This window comes from Mixophyes fleayi, chromosome 3 (genome assembly GCF_038048845.1).
Source record: "Mixophyes fleayi isolate aMixFle1 chromosome 3, aMixFle1.hap1, whole genome shotgun sequence".
Classification (NCBI taxonomy): domain Eukaryota; kingdom Metazoa; phylum Chordata; class Amphibia; order Anura; family Limnodynastidae; genus Mixophyes; species Mixophyes fleayi.
Genome location: NC_134404.1, coordinates 202,228,200 through 202,248,272, shown reverse-complemented (window position 1 = coordinate 202,248,272; position 20,073 = coordinate 202,228,200). Strand labels below are relative to the sequence as shown.

The 20,073-nt window shown below is 42.9% G+C and overlaps 1 protein-coding gene across 1 annotated transcript in view; it reads right to left on the bottom strand.

The window, feature by feature from the left end:
- Nucleotides 1-4,608: 4,608 nt before the first annotated feature.
- The window catches only part of LOC142144326 (heat shock factor protein 2-like), a 541,922-nt gene continuing 526,457 nt past the window's right edge, over nt 4,609-20,073 (bottom strand). Inside the window, exon 12 of the mRNA XM_075203006.1 lies at nt 4,609-4,926. Coding sequence (XP_075059107.1) covers nt 4,913-4,926 — 14 coding nt within the window. The 3' untranslated portion in view covers nt 4,609-4,912. The remainder of the gene's footprint in view (nt 4,927-20,073) is intronic.

Sequence of the window (20,073 nt, the reverse complement as noted above, 5' to 3'; positions counted from 1 at the left end):
TATTGGTGCGAATCATACAAGTTCAGGGTTTTTAATTTATATTGTGGTGACCCACTCCTCTACGCAGTCCAGATACATTATTCGGTGCGATTCATACCAGGTGATGGTTTTCTTATTATATATATTGTGGTGACCCACTCCTCTACGCAGTCCAGGTACATTATTGGTACGAATCATACAAGTTCAGGGTTTTTAATTTATATTGTGGTGACCCACTCCTCTACGCAGTCCAGGTACATTATTCGGTGCGATTCATACCAGTTGATGGTTTTCTTATTATATATATTGTGGTGACCCACTCCTCTACGCAGTCCAGGTACATTATTGGTGCGAATCATACAAGTTCAGGGTTTTTAATTTATATTGTGGTGACCCACTCCTCTACGCAGTCCAGGTACATTATTCGGTGCGATTCATACCAGTTGATGGTTTTCTTATTATATATATTGTGGTGACCACTCCTCTACGCAGTCCAGGTACATTATTGGTGCGAATCATACAAGTTCAGTGTTTTTAATTTATATTGTGGTGACCCACTCCTCTACGCAGTCCAGGTACATTATTCGGTGCGATTCATACCAGTTGATGGTTTTCTTATTATATATATTGTGGTGACCCACTCCTCTACGCAGTCCAGGTACATTATTGGTGCAAATCATACAAGTTCAGGGTTTTTAATTTACATTGTGGTGACCCACTCCTCTACGCAGTCCAGGTACATTATTCGGTGCGATTCATACCAGTTGATGGTTTTCTTATTATATATATTGTGGTGACCACTCCTCTACGCAGTCCAGGTACATTATTGGTGCGAATCATACAAGTTCAGTGTTTTTAATTTATATTGTGGTGACCCACTCCTCTACGCAGTCCAGGTACATTATTCGGTGCGATTCATACCAGTTGATGGTTTTCTTATTACATATATTGTGGTGACCCACTCCTCTACGCAGTCCTGGTACATTATTGGTGCGAATCATACAAGTTCAGGGTTTTTAATTTATATTGTGGTGACCCACTCCTCTACGCAGTCCAGGTACATTTTTTGGTGCGATTAAGACCAGTTGATGGTTTTCTTATTATATTGTGGGGACCACTCCACTACGCAGTCCAGAAAGATACCTCGTTGCAACGTTTTGGACTAATAACTATATTGTAAGGTGTTCAGAATACACGGTAAATTAGTGGAAATGCTTGTTATCGAATGTTATTGAGGTTAATAATAGCGTAGGAGTGAAAATAAGTCCACAAACTTGAGTTTTGAATTTTTTATGCTTTTTTCAAAAAAAATCCGAATCCAAAACCTTAAATCCGAACCAAAACCTTTCGGCAGGTGTTTTGCAAAACAAATCCGAACCCAAAACATCACGGAAATCCGAATACAAAACACATAACACGAGACACCAAAAGTCGCCGGTGCACATCTCTAATTATAAGTACTATAAACAGCATTTTTTTTTTAAAAGGAATGACATAGGATTTAGTTAATACTAGAAGCAGGTACATCTATAGCCTGCACGTGATTATTAAATTGCCTAATGATTGGTCGATGCAAGTTTATATGTCCTGCTACATCAGCATCGTATTTTGCCTTGATACAGCATATAGCAATGGCATGCGTTTTAGCGCGCATGCTGCGGATCTCATGTCCGCAACTTTATGTCTACAAGAATAGAATAACGATTTAGGTTGCGCATCTGACTAGTCATCTATTACTAGTGTAAGTATACCATGTGGCCTCATGACTACCCACCAATTATGACTCACTAGTTATGGGAGATAGTCTACGACTCAGACTTTCTGTGTTTTATTATTAGCGGGCTCTGAATTATCATTTACGCTATGAGCAAGCGGGAATAGTCTGTAGCTCCCTTCTTGGTGCTATTCAGTTAGTGACACTCAGTTTATTCTGATGGGATACTGATTTGTTAGTTATTAAATTTGTATCGACCAATGTAGAAACTAAAAATCCATCAATTTTGTTATTGCAGGGCGTTCATTGATCTCTAATCAGTGATTGACGAGGGGATTGTCTCTGTTTTTTTAACTTACACTGATTTCTACTTCATGGTTGTTACGAGCCACCACCGCAACATGCTTTGGGCTCCTTTGACACGCCCCGGCCGTCATCATGATGACCGAGGCATCACTTCCTGTTTTCGTCGTGGCCGTCACCTTGGCAATGACCGGGACGCTCTTCTTATCACCGCTGCGACCCGGCCAGCTGGCAACCGGGCGCCTGCGCTCTACTAGTTATTAATTAGTCTCCTGCTGGGACCAATTCTCCCTCCTGTGCCTCCCAGTTTTTCATTGGCCCTTCCATGTATTTAAGGCAGGGACGGTTATAGCATCTGCTGCTTGTGTGTTGCTGACCTGCTGGTTTCCTGTTCTACTTGTTTCCTGACATTCTGATTGATTCCTCATTGTGATCTCTGCCTGGATTTTGGAAATCGCTTCTTTGCCTGTGACCCTGACCTCTGCCTGGATTTTTGGATATTGCTTCTTTGCCTGTGACCCTGACCTCTGCCTGAACTTTGGACCAGTTTGTTTGCTGCCAGCCCTGACCTTCGGCCTGTTGTCTGACCCTTCCTGTGGCCCCGCAACCCAAATCTGGTCCCGGACACCTCCTCCAGTATTGCAGCTACCTTGCTCCTAGCCGCGGTTACCCTGATAAGCCTCTACTGCCATAGAGATAAGTCCTGGGGGCATCCAACCAAGTACTAGTGAATGTGCATAGTTCTATGGGAAAGGTTGCTGCTAAAGGTGAAGACTTCTACTAGCTCAGCTCTAAAGACTTATTAGTAGTTGCAATCCTAGCATTATAACCAGCCAAAACCTTGGAAGAGAGCGTGACTAATCCAACTCCAGCGCAAGTGTTCGCTGGTCAGATCCAGACTCTGTCTCAAATGGTCCAGGGACTGTCGCACCGTTTATCTGTGCAAGAGGAAGCTTCTAAAGCAGGGGTCAGGGAACTTTTTTACCCCAAAATATATTTAGAAATGGCGACGTTACCCCCATGATTAGAAATTAACAAAATATTACTAATATTAATAATAGTAATTAAGGAAATCATATATTATTAATTATTTGACTTCTAACCTGTATGGAATCAGCTTCAGCTTCAAAACTTCAGGTTTTTGAGAAATGATGTTGCTTCATTGTTGATACGAGAGCATCAATATTGGGGCATTTTGATGTCAGAGCAATTTGGATACAGTCTTCAGCGTCCAATCGATTTCTATGCTTTGTTTTTATGTTTGTTAAAGTTGAAAATCCTTGTTCGCAAAGGTAGGTAGTTGCAAAAGGCAGCAACTTTTTGACTGCCTCCTCATGTGCAATTTGGAATGCCTTTGCAGCAGTCGACATCCAAAAATTTGAAAGATCTGTTTTGCTTTAAAATGCAATACGTGCTTCATTATTGCATCGAAGTTCAAGAAGTGCCTCTGCCAAACCTTGAGGTTCTTCTGGTACAACATTAATTTCACATTGAAATGGGTCTACAATCCAACCGACAGCATGTGAATCAAGATCTGGAAAGTAATCAGAGAACCGCTCTTTGAGTTTGGTAGGATTCCTTATAACTGTACCCTTGATGTCTTCAAAAGTAATATTTTCACAATCTTCCAAGAACAAAGCTAACTTTGAAAAGGTAGCTATCTTTTTCTGTTCAGCTTTCTGTCTCCAATATAAAAGCTTTGATCCAAATGCAGAAATCTTTTCTCTGGCTGAAATTATATTTATGTTTTTTCCTTGCAAATCTTTGTTCAATACATTAACATGCTCAAACATATCAGCTAAATATGCTTGATGTGCAACCCACGTGGAGTTTGTAAACTTCTCTGCGAGAACATGCTTTTGATCAACCAAAAAAATTTCAAGTTCAGTTTTGAGAGCCCACACTCGGTTCAGAACATTTCCATGTGAGAGACACCTCACTTCTGTATGATAAAGTAGGTCTGTATATTCAGCCTCACCATCTTTACATAATTCACAAAATAATCGCGTGTTTAGTGCATGTCCTTTGATAAGATTGACAATCTTGATAACATCATGCATGACGGCTTCCAGTGCAGGTTCCAAATGTTTCACAAGCAATGCCTGGCGATGGATAATACAGTGGTTTACTTCAACTTTTGGATTTTTCTCTCTCACCAAAGCCGAAAAACCATTAACATGACCCAACATAGCTGGAGCTCCATCAACAGACACAGCAACGCAGTCTTCCCACTTTAAATTGACGCCATTAAAGTATTCATTAACTTTATTGAAGATATCAATCCCACGATATCGCAAGTCGAGAGGCGAACACAACAACAATTCCTCTTCAATGAGACGTAAACCTTTGTAGCGGACATATACCATCAGCTGCGAATTACTACTAACATCTGTAGTCTCATCAAGCTGAATAGCAAAGTATTTACTCTCTTTTATTGAGGTAATAACTTCTTGCCTCACATTTTCTGCTAAAATAGAAATTCTTCCTTTAACAACTCTTGCAGACAAGGGCACTGAATTTAGTTTCTTGGCTTCATTCTGACCACACATAATCTCTGCCATTTTCAAAGCTGCTGGTTTAACCAATTCTTCACCAATAGTATACGTTTTTTTGTTCCGAGCAATCAACCAGGCCACTTCAAAGCTAGCCTTTGATGCTGAACGTTGATTGAATGTACCTCTCAAGTTGCTGTCCAGTCTTTGTCTTTTGACAGACATTTCCAAATTTGCGAAATATTCCCGTGGTTTTGAACTCAGATGTGGGTGCAAATTATCCAAGTGCTTCTTCAATTGACTCTTTTTGAAAGATTCTGCAGTCAGTACTTTTAAACAAACAACACACTGTGGTTTCATTATTCCTTTGTCGTCAATTTCGGTAAACCCATAATCAAGGAACTCTGCCTGGTATATTCGTTTTCTATTTGATGTCATCTGAAGGGTAAAAAAGACAGTGATTGGAAAAGTTGTAACCCTTCAGCACACATTTAGAGAGCACAGAAAGGAGGTTCCATAACCACTGAAATTAATTGTAATGCACACTGTACCCCCAGAAATTGATGATATATCCTGCTAGTACGGTACACAGCCTGGCAGCAATTGATGACCATATCATACCACAAAATCTAAAAACGGTTTGGATGAATCTCTTCCAAGAAGTTGTATTTGTAGCTATAATTACGAGGACATTATGTTCCATATATAAAAAATTAAACGAAAATACAATGAAAATATATTTATTCCAATAAAATTCAAAAATAAGTCAGATTCCCCCAAAACAAGCAGTATGAAATTCTCTTGGACAGACACAAAAAATGATCACACTTGCTGAAAGCTGTACAAAATGAACACATGGAAATTGATTTAAGCACCAATGTAAAACAATCCAAAGAGAGAAAAAGACACGAAAGCACCTCTAATTGAGCACCAGGTGGGGCCTGATTGTTGCGCAGGGCTCTAGTCAAGCATCTAATAATAATGCAATTGACTATATATATATATGCCTCCATAGTTTGTTTCCCCCTTATCTTTCCTCCCTCACCCTATATGCCTCTGTTATTTAACTTACTTTTATATTGACTTTCTCTCTTTTTTCTTCTTTTCTGTTCATCAACTGTTTTCTTCTGCCGCTGCTCGTTTCTGCTCCTCACTGAAATTGACGTCGGCCGTGATGACATTCAGTGGGAGAGAGCAGGAGAGGGGACTGCTGGGAGCCGTGCGGTCAGGTGATGTATTTAAGGGGAAAAAAAAACCCGCTTTGGAGCCGCGGCGTATGGTTACCCCCGGAAAAGTAATTTTTACCCCATTTGGGGTAATTTACCCCTGTTCGCCGACCACTGTTCTAGAGCCTCATTGGCCACCAGGGCTCCGGCGATTGAACCTAAACTAAATCTGCCGGATCGCTTTTCTGGGAATAGAGCCTCATTCTGCAATTTCCAAGAAAGCTGCAAACTATATTTTGCAGCCACGTTCATCCGGTTTAGAGCAACAAAGAGTGGGCATTGAAATTTCACTTCTCCAGGGAGACCCTCAAACCTCAGCTTTAGGTTTACCTGCTGATAGTCCCACCTTACAGTCGGTGAATGCGTTCTTTAGTGCATTAGGTCTCTTGTATGATGATCCGGACCGCGTGGCTTCTGCTGAGTCCCACCTGAGATCTCTGAAGCAAGGCCAAAGTTCGGCCGAAGAATACTCAGCGGAGTTCCAGCGGTAGTCCACTGACAGCGAGTGGAATGACTCAGCTCTACGTAGCCAGTTTTGCCTAGGCTTGTCCGACCAAATTAAGGAATCTTTGGTGTTATGATTCCTAGTAAATTAAGGACACGGCAATAGCAGTAGAAAAACCAAGTGTCTTTATTTGGGCAAAATATGTGAACAAGGATTCAGTTAATGGAATATGCATATTTCAGGTAGCAGAATAAACAGGTATACTCCAATACACAAATATGAACAGGTGTGATGAATGGCAGGAATATTCCACAGAAGCAACAGGTTCCAAGCAATGACAAATAAAGTTTAAATGCACAAAAGCAAGGAACTAGTATATAGAGTTACCCAATTGCCAGGAGGCACAAGGCTCCAAACTAAGGAGGCAGGGGTCAGGATTCCAGATAGCCAGAGGCACGAGGCAGTTCAGGGAAGCAGACAGACTAGTTGAGGCCAGTGACCAGGCAGAGGTCAGGGCACCAAGAGTTCAAGCAGAATCCAGTAGCCAGGCAGAGGTCAGGGTCACAAGCTAACAAGCAGGGTCTGGTAATCAGGCAGAGGGTCACAATGGGAGATCAGTCAAAAGTAGAGCAAAATTGGAACAGGAATAAACAAGAGAAAAGCAGCAGCCAGGTATAAATGATGAACTGCACAAAACACAGATTGAGGCATTTATATGAAGCTGTGAGACAGGTGCTGGTACTAATCAGGTAAGGAGATTAACTCCTACAGGAAAGGTGCAAAGTTCAGGGGCAAACAGCAGCACCTCTGGTGGAATGGAGGTACTGCAACCACACACAGGCAAAGTCCTAATATTTGGTTCAATACCCTTCACCCGCTTCATTGGAAGGATTGATGCAACTGGCCATCAAGATTGATAGATGTATAAAGGAGAGAAAAGCTGAGAAAGAAGCTCCTTTATTTGATACACCTCTTTTCTCATCTACTGCTACGATGGAACCTATGGAGCCAATGTAATTAGGGGCTTATCGACTATTCCAGCAAGAAAGAACAAGGAGACGTACCTTGGGCCTTTGTTTATATTGTGGAAACAAAAGTCCTCTCCGCTCCTGTCCTAATAAGTTGGGAAAAGGGCAGACCTAGGTCTGCAGATCATATCTTGCAAAAATGCTCTTTTGGTCCCAGCCTCCATTTCTTTGGGTGCGCACTCTTTTTCCATCTCTGCCTTCCTGGACAATGGTGACGCAGGGAACTCTTTGGAAATTGAATTTGCCAGCTCTATGGGAATTACTCCCGTTAAGATCAATCCAGTCATTACTGTATGTGGGCTCGATGGTGGTCCATTACCTGGAGGTAAGATTTGCTTTCAAACGCCCTCTTTGCTACTCACTGTTGGGGTCCTGCATTCTGAGTATTTGCCTTTCTATTTAATCAAGTGTCCTTCTGTTACTTTAATTCTGGGGCATCCCTGGCTCCAGCTTCATAGCCCAGCCATTAATTGGAGCAAAGGAGAGATTGTTCAGTGGACTTCTACTTGCTCATTATCCTGTTTGTCTTTGCCCGTTCGGGTGATCCAACCATTGCCAGACCTACTACCCCTGCCATATCATGACTTCCGGGATGTTTTTTCCAAAAAAGCTGCTGATACTTTACCTCCTCATCAGTATTATGATTGTACCATAGATTTGGTACCCGACTCCATATTTCCCAAAGGAAGATTGTACTCGCTTTCTATACCTGAATCCCAGGCTATGGAAGATTGTGTGAAGGAGAACCTCCAAAAGGGTTTCATCAGGCCCTCTAAGTCCCCTCTGGGAGCAGGATTCTTCTTTGTTTCCAAAAGAGATGGTACACTTCGGCCGTTCATTGACTTTCGCGACCTAAATAAAATCACCATAAAAAAAACCTATCCGCTTCCACTCATATCTGTTCTATTCGATCATCTCCGGGGTGTTACTGTGATTATTAAAATTTATCTGCATGGGGCATATAATCTCGTACGCATCCGGAAAGGTGACGAATGGAAGACTGCCTTCAACACCCACTCAGGTCATTATGAGTATCTGTTAATGGCATTCGGCCTATGTAGTGCTTCTGCGGTATTTCAAGATCTGATGTGTCCTCCGTGAATTCCTGGGTCATTTCATAGTAGTATACTTGGATGACATCCTAATTTATTCTTCATCTGTCAAGCAGCATCGTCTCCATGTTAAGCAAGTTCTCTTAAAACTCAGGGAAAACCAACTTTTTGCTAAAATGGAGAAATGTGAATTTGAAGCCCGAAAGGTGTCGTTTCTTGGATACATGATTTCCTCCTCTGGGTTTTCCATGGAGCCTAGTAAGTTTCAGGCAATTTTGGAGTAGGTGCGACCAACCAATCTTAAGGCCATACAAAGGTTTTTGGGCTTCACAAATTATTATCGATGATTGATTCTTGATTTTTCAGATTTGGTAGCACCAATAACTGCCCTGACCCGCAAGAGAGCTGATAACATTAATTGGACTTTCAATGCAATTTACTCATTTGAGGCCCTGAAAGCTGCATTCATTTCTGCCCCTATCCTGAGACACCCTGATCCGGATCTACCTATTTTGGTGGAGATAGATGCCTCCACTATAGGTGCAGGAGCCTTATTGTCTCAGAAAAACCCTTGTGACCATAAACTTCATCCGTGTGCCTATTTCTCACGGAAATTCTCTAATGCCGAGGCTAATTATGATGTGGAACTGTGAAATCTAAGCCATAAAATGAGCACTTGAAGAATGGCAATATTGGCTGGAAGGAGCAAAGCATACAGTCTCTGTCATTACAGATCACAAGAACTTGTTGATTATTGAATCTGCTAAACGTCTGAATCACAGACAGGCTCAATGGGCCTTGTTCTTCACTCGCTTCAGATTTTTTATCTTCTATCGGCCAGCTACGAAAAATGTCAAGGCCGTTGCGCTTTCCTGGAGTTTCATCTCCTGCCATTCTCCACTGGTTAAACCTCTTTCTATTAATCCTTCAACTCTAATTCATGCCAGATTGACCAAAAGCCCTGTAAAAAATATTCGACATTTTCAGAAGAGAGCACCTCCAGAGACCCCTAAAGGCCGTTTGTTTGTGCCTATCCATCTTCGGAAGGTGGTAGTATCTGAAGCCCATGAAAGTAAGACTGGTGGACATCCAGGAATTTCCAAGACTACTGAAATTCTTTCTCGTACTGTCTGGTGGCCTTCCTTATCCTCTGATGTTAAAGATTTTGTTCTTTCTTGTGAAGATTGTGCCAGAAATCTATCAGAAGTTTTTCCTCAGATCCACTGATGCCTCTACCTAGTCCAACTAAACCTTGGTCACAACTCTTGATGGACTTCATCGTAGACTTACCTTCGTCATCTGGTCATCCGGACACACCGCCATCTGGGTGGTGGTAGATAGGTTCAGCAAAATGGCACATTTTGTTCCTTTAGCCAAGCTGCCCAGTGCTTTATTATTTGTTCGGTATATCTTCCGCCTCCATGGTCTCCCTGAAGACATTGTTGGCTCACAATTTGTCACCCAGTTTTTGAGATCTTTCTGCATATTCCTAGATATCAACAACAGCCTATCATCTGCATACCATCCACAGTCTAATGGGCAGACGGAAAGAGCCAACGAGTCATTGGAGCAATTTCTCCTCTTATACATCTCTAAGTTTCATGACAACTGGGCTTCTTTACTCCCTTGGGCCGAATTTGCTTATAATAATTCTTGCCATTTCTCCACCCGCATGTCTCCTTTCTTTTGCAATTATGGCTATCATCCCAGGGCCAACTCTCTGTCTTCCATTTCTCCCTCTGGTTTGCCTGGTATACGTCCTACAGCCTTCCGCCTAAAAACTATCTGGAAAAAGGTCCACTCCGCATTGCTCCAGGCCTCTCTTCGATCAAAAGTTTTCACAGACCGCCATCGCAGGAATTAACTTTTCAAAGCAGACTTTCTCAACTTTTTCTTTGCTTTGAAAAAGTCTGCTGTGGTCAGAGGAAACGCGTCAAGGAGGTCTATCTATCAATACTGTGGTAGGAACTACCAAGACTTACATTATGTCCATACGGTTCAATCATCAGGATGCGCACCCACCAGTCACGTGACCACCGTGTATTCGGAGTATTGGAATCGTCTTTCCTAGCGGTGAGTCCGTGAGTTGATGTCACTGCTATCAATTGTAGTTCCGTTGATTTTCTATGCTTATATGAGTTTTAACATTGTTCCTGGTTTAAAGACACCTAGAATATTGGGAATTTATTCCCAGAGTCTTGTATTTTGATTGGCGTGGTTCTTATGGTCTGGATCCCTAGTGTCATTTGGCATCTACTAACCGACTACATTCATACCTTATTGGAACATTTCATGGATCACTATCCAGTCTATATCAAATAGATGTTATTGTTCTTTTATTGTATGTTTTATATGGGATATTTTTTCCTAACGTGAAATTATTCATTTGTTTCATACATAATTGTCATTTATATGTAGAGCCATATGTTTTTGGCTCAACCAGCAATAAATAGTTTGTTTTTTATATATGCCGATTGTTTTTTTAATATATATTTTTTATTTATTTTCATTTTTCTGGTATTTGTTTTGCGCTGGTTGTCTTTTTTGGTCTGTACGTTGCTGTGGGTTATACCTTTCCCATATGCAGCTGCAGCAGCTAATCCCAGGTTACTTTATTGCAATTTATAGCGCCTAATTTATTTCTCTTTTTTGTTTTTTTTCTGAAATATTCAATTACATCTATTATTCATACAATACTGTAAATCAACATTAATTTCAGTGCTTTCATTTCTTCAATGCACATGTTTAGCCAACAGGAGTATAGCTTACTATCAATTAAGGTATTAACCCACATTGTTTTACCTCGCTATAGACTGACCAACTTCACATGCATTAACGTTTGTGCACCACATGGTTATATTTGCCTGCTCTTCTACTTTGTGTAGATATTCTGTTCCTGGGACTATACATATAGTTAATATTAACTAAAAGGATACTGTCACTACTATATACATTTTAAATCTGTGGGCGGCAACAACTACTGGAGTCATGGATAGAACTAGTGCGGTGATACTTACCGTCTGACTTTAGGTCAGAGGTTTCAGAAATGCCATTTAGGCAGGGTCTGATCAGCCAATAGGCTGACCAGGCTGCAGCCTGGGGCGCTGGAGCCTGGGGGGGCGAAGCGACACCGATATGAATTTTTTCTTCTTTTTTTTTTTAAATGAAACTGGAGTCATCGGGGCCGCCCCTGGTCAAAGGAGCGGTCCCGACTGTCACTATCACATGACAGGCAGTTTGGCAGCAATTGCTGCTAGCTGCCTGTCAGTGTGGCTGTGGGCACTTCTTACTCTGGTCACATGAGATCAGGACTTCCACATCTCACGTGACCAGAGTAAGAAGAGCCTGGGCTGCACTGACAAGCAGCTAGCAGTGATCGCTGCCAGACTGCCTGTCATACACAGCGCTGAAGAGAGGACTCCACAGCAGGTAAGTCCGTTCTAATATCTCGGGGGGTGGGGCGGCAAGTGAGTTGGCTGGAGGGGGCAAGTGAGGAGGCTGGAGGGGGCAGGTGAGGAGGCTGGAGGGGGCAAGAGAGGAGGCTGGAGGGGGCAGGTGAGGAGGCTGGAGGGGGCAAGAGAGGAGGCTGGAGGGGGCAAGTGAGGAGGCTGGGGGAGGTGAGGCTGGAGGGGGCAGGTGAGGTGGCTGAAGGGGGCAAGTGAGGAGGCTGGAGGGGGCAAGTGAAGAGGCTGGAGGGGGCAAGTGAGGAGGCTGGAGGGGACAGGTGACGTGGCTGAAGGGGCAGGTGAGGAGGCTAAAAGAAATTTCTGAGTAGGGCATTTAAAAAAATAGAGTAGCTTTGGAGGGATATGATCTTTGTATTGTGCAACGGTTATGAGGATGATCTCTGTGGTCTCTAGGGTCCCTAGAATACTGAATAATAGTCAGTTGGGGCTGGTAAAGGTCTGTATTTTTTTTTAATGCTCTTTGACAACAATTTTCATATATTTTATTGCCTACATATGCCTGTGCTATGGGGTAGTTTTATCTGGCCGTAATGGACTGTTGTGTTTGGACTAAAGGGCCTAATCATTCGGGGTTTGTTACCATTTTGCATTATAATACAATTGCTACATGATTTTAAAACAGGACCTCTAATTTCCAGAATCCAGCTAGAAGACAACAAAGCTGCAAGAACAACAAGAGAGAACAAGAACTGGTAAGAGAGAATGCTGGAGAATACTCCTGAATATTCAAGAAGTATCTAACTTTTAGTCCTCAGAGTGACGTCACATATTTTGTTACACAGGGACCTGCAGAATAATACCCAGTCGTCTACTGCTGCGACTTTAGACAGGTCTTCCATCGCAGCATTAAAGCACTTAGGGTGATGGAAGTCTGATGCCTCCTAGACATACATTATTTCTGGCCTACTGGCTTTGTGCACACTATTTGTTGGGATTAGACCTTATGGGGGTGCACTTTGGTTGGGTTCATGCCAACGGTTCCTCCCCCTCACTAAATTCAGTCAATATGCTATTCAAGCGGTCTTTGGTGTTTTCATGGGTATCGACCCAGCCCTCTACAGTGCCCATTCCATCTGGATTGGGGTGGCTACTGCTCTAGCTGAAGTGGGCACTGCCATCTCAGCAATTAAGTCCATTGGGTGATGGAAGTCAGTTGTCTATATAACTTACATCAGGCCCAGGAGTTAGGGGTGACGTTCAACTCTTTTCCCTCCCACACCTTCAGTAACCCAGGGCTTTGCTGCTTGTGGCTTTTGCATAGGGCATGAAGGGATTTTTCCTATTTTTTCCCCAGATCTAGGCCTTATTAGCTATATGCCTCCGTGGTTTTTACCTTCATATGGGTTACCACTGGCAGCTAGGGGAGGTAGTTAAGTCACTTGGTGGTAGGCTGTTAAAGGACTTCAGTGTGGCAGGAAGATTATGCAGTCAGTGATTAATTCATACGATTCTATAGCTGATTGACCGCATGTCACTGTCCCCTTCGAAGCACCTTGGGTCTTGGTCCTTTGTGTGGGGGATCCCTTGACCTGCTTTGTGTGGGCATGTCATTGTGAGCCCAGAGGAGGAGTAGTCACTATGACGCCAGATTTAGCATCGGCCTATCGTAAAGGTCTTTGTTCTGGGACTAGTGGTTAGTGCCTGTGGCTACCACTACCAATACCAAACCATACATTTTTTGTTTTGCTATTCGTTGTTAGCTGACTCGCAATTTACTTTGACCTACTTTTCCAAAATTCAAATTGTTGTCAGTGTCTTTATTCACGTATGGTTTAGTGTGTAAGGTTAAACAGCAAGAGAGGTTTTGTGCAATGAAGAAGAATCAACAGAATGCATTTTATATATATTTATATTTTATATATTATATATATTAAAAATGGGTTAAATGAAGTGTGATATATCCAATGGATTGCTATGTTAACAACAATCAGCCTTGGGAGAAATATCAAAGGAGGATGTTCCATATCATGGAATGTTACATATTATAGTTTAGCCAGAGCCAAATGTTTTATAGGGGTTGATGGGCAAGGCCATAACTTGGGGCATCTATGATACAGGCACTGCTTTATTTAAATTGTATTTACTTTGACTTTTTGTTGAATGTCCTCCCCACTATATTTGTCTGTCTTCTTGATTCCCCCAAGCATCATCTATTCCCTTTTCGTATGTCTCACAATTCTCTAGGCTGCCTGGTTACATGTATAGGAGTACTATTCTTTTTTTAACATAAAAGGCTTTACATAGTCTTCTTCTGCACTTTGTGTTAACAATAGAGCAGTTGATGTTAATGTGACTAGTTATGTGAAGTAGTCCATTGTGAATGAAGAGACCACTTCTGCTAAGGAGCCAGACATTCCAACATAGGAGGTGGTGAATACATTAAAGGCATGAAATAATTTGAGCAGGATTGACATTGAGCTGCAGGAAGACACTGTGGTGCAAGGAAAGCAGTAAGCAATGGAGAAAAGGAAAAATTAAGCATTATGGGTCTAGGTGCAGTTAAACACTAGAGGAAAGAAGAGATGCTGTGGAGCAAGAGAAACTATCAGGGACATGGAAACAAATCAGGGCACTGCAATGGGATACATGGAAAACAAGGAGCTAAAGAAACAAAGTGAGACATGTGAAGACAGGCAGGAGTCATGGGTAAAATTAGAATATTTTAAAGATAAGGAAAGATAGAAGGACAATACAAAAAAAATGCAAAAAAACTATGCTGGGAAATGGGAGAAGTTAACATAGTTATGGAAGAGGGGTCAGAGCCATCACCATATTGGAAAAGGCTGGCATCATTGGAGAAATGGCATTGAATAATGTAAGTGTTCTACTGATTGTTTTCATGTTCTACGCACATAGTGTTGGTATATGTGGTAGATACCATTAGAGATGGGTGTTTAGTTGAAGGCTAGGGAAAAAGCTGGTTTGCTACTCCAGTGGTCTGACTTCAACAACTCACTGCTCGCCTCTCTTTTCCAATGGACTGCAATGGCTGACCTCACTCACAATCACCAGTCACAATATGGGAATGCATTGGTCATCTCACCCTTTTACTGTAAATATTGAGCCAGTGAAAATCACCAGATTACTTGCATATTATCAAAAAGTCTTAAATATTACATTGATTGCTATAAAATATCACTGTATTGTGCACAAAATTCTTCTATTGATGTATATGCTGACACATATTAATTTATAAATTGCTTGCTTTAGAGCGCTGGACAACATTTTATTTTGTTCTCACATACACATAGTGGTCTTGATTGTCCTGGCTGCATTTTTCAAATGATTCTTTTCACTTGTACACATTTAATTAATTTAAAGAAACATACCTTTTTCTTATCCACAAATTCCAGTCTCCTGGGGTTAGACGACTGCATTTCACACACTTCAGCCAAATCTTTTAAAACATGTATAGTGTGTACACTAGGGATTAGCGGGCTCGGATTTCCGAAATCCGAGCCCACCCGAACAGTGCGGATCCGACGGGATCCGAGCACTGTTCGGGAACATCTGGGAGCCAAACCGAGGCTATGACATCCAAGTCTCGCGTCGGATCTCGCGAGACTCGGATGTCATAAATTCAGCGCTAGCGGCCGCCATCTTCATTCTGGCTGCGATCACTCGCAAGAGAGGTTGCAGTTAGGGAGCTCCTGTTCTTGTTTTAATCTTAGTGGTACTTTTGTGCTTTGTCCAGTGCTCTGTTCTGCTGAGTCCAGTGGTGCTGTGTCCTGTGCTCTGTCCTGCTGAGTCCAGTGGTGCTGCCTGTGTCCTGTGCTCTGTCCTGCTGAGTCCAGTGGTGCTGCCTGTGTCCTTGCTCTGTTCTGCTAAAAACTAAATTAAAAAGTTATACAAAAATTATAAAAAAAAAAAAAAAAGAAAATAAATTAAAAAATTATAAAAAAAATTATACAAAAATAATTGTAAAAAAAATATTTTTAAAATACTATGTACTGCTGTATAACTCCAGTACAGTGGTACTCTCCTGTGCCGCAGATAATTTGTAAAGGCTTTGCCGAGTGTGTGTGGTTTAGGGGTACGCTCTCTTGTGCTGCATATAATGGAGTACAAAAATTTGGAGGATAAAGTAGGGAAAGATCAACACCCACTTCCTCCTCCTAATGCTGAAGCTGCTGCCACTAGTCATGACATAGACGATGAAATGCCATCAACGTCGTGTGGCAATGGCGATGCCCAATCTCCTAGACGGCATGTAAAATCTCAAAAACCAAAGTTCTCTAAAATTAGCAAAAAAAGAAAATTGAAAACATCTGAGGAGAAACGTAAACTTGCCAATATGCCATTTACGACACGGAGTGGCAAGGAACGGCTTAGGCCCTGGCCCGTGTTCAGGACTAGTGGTTCAGCTTCACCCAAGGATCTAAGCCCTCCTCTTCCCCCCCTCCAAAAAATTTAAAAGAGATATGCTGTCAGCAACAACACAGCAAACAACTCTGCCTTCTAAACAGATGACATCACAAATCCCCAAGGCGAGTCCAAGGGTGTTGGTGGTTGTGAAGCCTGACCTTCCCATCACTGTACGGGAAGAGGTCACTCCATCCACCATTTGCAGCCCACCCTCTGCATATGCTGGAAGGATGACCCACAGTGTAGATCCAGATTTGGATAATCAAGGTGTCAAGGAGGCTATTGATGTAGCTGGGGTTGTGGAGGAACTTGACGAGGAGGATGCTGATGTGGTTATCATAAATGAGCCACCAGGGGGGGAAACAGTTGTTGTCCATGGGATGAAAAAGCCCATCATCATGCCTGGTCAGAAGACCAAAAAATCCACCTCTTCTGTCTGGAGTTATTTTTATCCCAATCCAGACAACAAATGTATGGCCATATGTAGCTTATGTAAAGCTCAAATAAGCAGGGGTAAGGATCTTGGCCACCTAGGGACATCCTCACTTATACGTCACCTGAAGAACCTTCATAATTCAGTGTTTAGTTCAGCACCTGTGGCTAGGACAGTCAGCAGTCCAGGGACACCTAAATCCCTTGGTCCTGTTGGATACATACCACCAACACCCTCCTCGTCAACTTCCTCCACGATCTCCATCAGATTTAGTCCTGCAGGCCATGTCACCAGCCAGACTGAGTCCTCTTCAATACGGGATTCATTCGAGGAATCCTGCAGCGGTACGCCTACTACTGCCACTGCTGCTGTTGCTGCTGGTAGTCGGTCATCTTCCCAGAGGGGAAGTCGTAAGACCGCTACGTCTTTCAACAAACAATTGACCGTCCAACAGTCATTTGCCATGAGCACCAAGTACGACACTAGTCATCCTATGGCAAAGCGGAAAACTGCGTTAATAACAGCAATGTTGGTGTTAGATGTGCGTCCGGTGTCCGCCATCAGTGGAGTGGGATTTAGACGGTTGATGGAGGTATTGTGTCCCCGGTACCAAATCCCGTCGAGATTCCACTTCACTAGGCAGGCGATACCAAAGATGTACAGAGAAGTAAGAACAAGTGTCCTCAGTGCTCTGAAAAATGCGGTTGTACCCACTGTCCACTTAACCACGGACATGTGGACAAGTGGTTCAGGGCAAACTAAGGGCTATATGACTGTGACAGCCCACTGGGTAGATGCATCGCCTTCCGCAGCAACAGCGGCAGCTGCATCAGTAGCAGCATCTCCACAACGGCCGTTCGTGCCAAGGCAGGCAACGTTGTGTATCACAGGTTTTAGTAAGAGGCACAACGCTAACAAACCTCTTAGAAAAACTGAGGGAAATAATCTCGGAGTGGCTTACCCCACTTAGACTCTCCAGGGGATTTGTGGTGTCAGACAACGCCAGTAACATTGTGCGGGCATTACATATGGGCAATTTCCAGCATGTCCCATGATTTGCCCACACCGTTAATTTGGTGGTGCAGCATTACCTCAAGAGTGACAAGGGTGTGCAGGAGATGCTTGCGATGGCCCGCAAAATTGCTGGACACTTTCGGCATTCTGCCAGTGCCTACCGCAGACTCGAACAACATCAAAAAAGTCTGAACCTACCTTTCCATCACCTCAAACAAGAGGTTGTGACGCGCCGGAACTTCACCCTCTATATGCTGCAGAGGATGGAGGAGCAGCAAAAGGCCATTAAAGCCTACACAGCCACCTACGACATAGGAAAAGGAGTGGGGATGCGCCTGAGTCAAGCGCAGTGGAGACTGATTTCCGTGTTGTGCAAGGTTCTGCAGCAGTTTAAACATGCCACACGAGAAGTCAGTTCCGACACTGCCAGCTTGAGTCAGGTATTTTCCCCTGATCAGGCTGTTGCAGAAGTAGCTGGAGAAAGTGAGGGAGGAGCTGGTAAACCATTGCAATTCCACCAAGCATGTAGCTCTTGTGGATGAAGCCCTTCGTACGCTTTGCCAGTATCCGAGGGTGGTCACTCTTTTAAAGTCAGAGGAATACATTCTGGCCACCGTGCTCGATCCTCGGTTTAAAGCGTATGTTGTGTCTCTGTTTCCGGCGGACACAAGTCTACAGAGGTGCAAAGACCTGCTAGTCAGGAAATTGTCCTCTGAAGAGGACCGTGACATACCAACAGCTCCACCTTCATATTCTTCCACACCTGTGGCTGCGAGGAAAAAACTCAGTTTTCCTAAAAGACCCGCTAGCGGGGATGCAGACAACAACTGGTCCAGACTGAAGGACCTGCCAACCAATGCAGACATGTCTACTGTCGCTGCATTGAATGCTGTCACAATAGAAAAAATGGTGGAGGATTATTTTGCTGACACCATCCAAATAGACATGTCAGACAGTCCATATTGTTACTGGCAGGAAAAAAAGGCAGTTTGGAAGCACCTGTAAAAACTGGCTCTATTTTACCTGAGTTGTCCCCCCTCCAGTGTGTACTCGGAAAGAGTTTTTAGTGCAGCGGGGAACCTGGTCAGTGAGCGGCGAAGGAGGTTGCTTCCTCAGAACGTTGAAAAAATGATGTTCATAAAAATGAATTATCAATTACTCAATCAAGTACAGCACTGCACTACAGATAATACAGAGGGACCTGTGGTTGTGGAGTCCAGCAGGGACGAATTGATAATGTGTGAGGATGAGGAAGTACACACTGAAGGGGGCCAGGAATCAGAGGATGAGGATGAGGACGACATCTTGCCTCAGTAGAGCCAGTTTAGTTTGTACAGGGAGAGATGAATAACTTTTTTTGTGTGGGGGCCCAAACAAACCAATCATTTCAGCCACAGTAGTTTGGTAGACCCTGTCGCTACAGGCCCTGGCCCTGTAGTTTGTTAAAGTGTGCATGTCCTATTTCAACAACATCAGGGTGGGTGGGAGGGCCCATGGACAATTCCATCTTGCAACTCTTTTTTTGGCATTATGTGACCGTTCAACAGTCGTTTGCCATGAGCACAAAGTAAAACAAAATTAAAAAAAATTAAACAAATTTAACCAAAAGTATAATATAACTTATAAACACTACACTTGAAAGCTTGAGCCTTTAAATGAAAAAGTCACTCTTCATTGCACGAAGATTTGCAACAGGGACAGTTTTTTTGTTCCCAAAGTCAACAAATAACACTTCGACCCTGTCTGTCTTTGACATACTTGATGGGATCTCAATGATGAATGCTCTGTACCATGGTTGGAGGAGGTATTGTGGCCCTGGTACCAATTTGGGTACCGGGGCCACTCCACTACGCAGTCCAGAAAGCTACCTCGGTGCAACGTTTTGGACTAAAAACAATATTGTGAGGTGTGAGGTGTTCAGAATAGACTGGAAATTAGTGGAAATGATTGTTATTGAATGTTATTGAGGTTAATAATAGTGTAGGAGTGGAAAACAACCAAAAAAACAGGATTTTAGCGCTTTTTTAAAAAAAAATCAGAACCCAAAACCCGAAATCAGAACCAAAACCTTTCGTCAGGTGTTTTGGCAAAACAAATCAGAAACCAAAACCTCAAGCTAATCAGAACCCAAAACCCAAAACCCAAAACACTAAAAGTGCCCGGTGCACACCCTTAGTGTAGACATGAATCAGAATGCTGACCGTGACTTTTTTTTTTTAGTAGATGATACAATGGTTGTAGATAACACATTGGTTTGAAAATTCTGTAGTGTGCACCCAGCCTAAGAAACATAAAAACATAAAACACAAAATACACACAAATCTTACACAAGACAGGGATAGCATTTGTGCATTCTGCCCCACTGACGATTGGTATTCTCTTACTGGTGGTCACTTAACCAAACTTTCACCCCTATAGTATAAGCAGGGCCGCTGAGAGGGGGGGCCCGGCTCGGGCCCTCACTGCTGACCGGCTTCTTTTGTTTTTTTTTTAAATTGTTTTTTCTTTTGTCTTTTTTGGTGTTTTTTTGCGGGGTGGGGGTTGCTCTGGCCCCT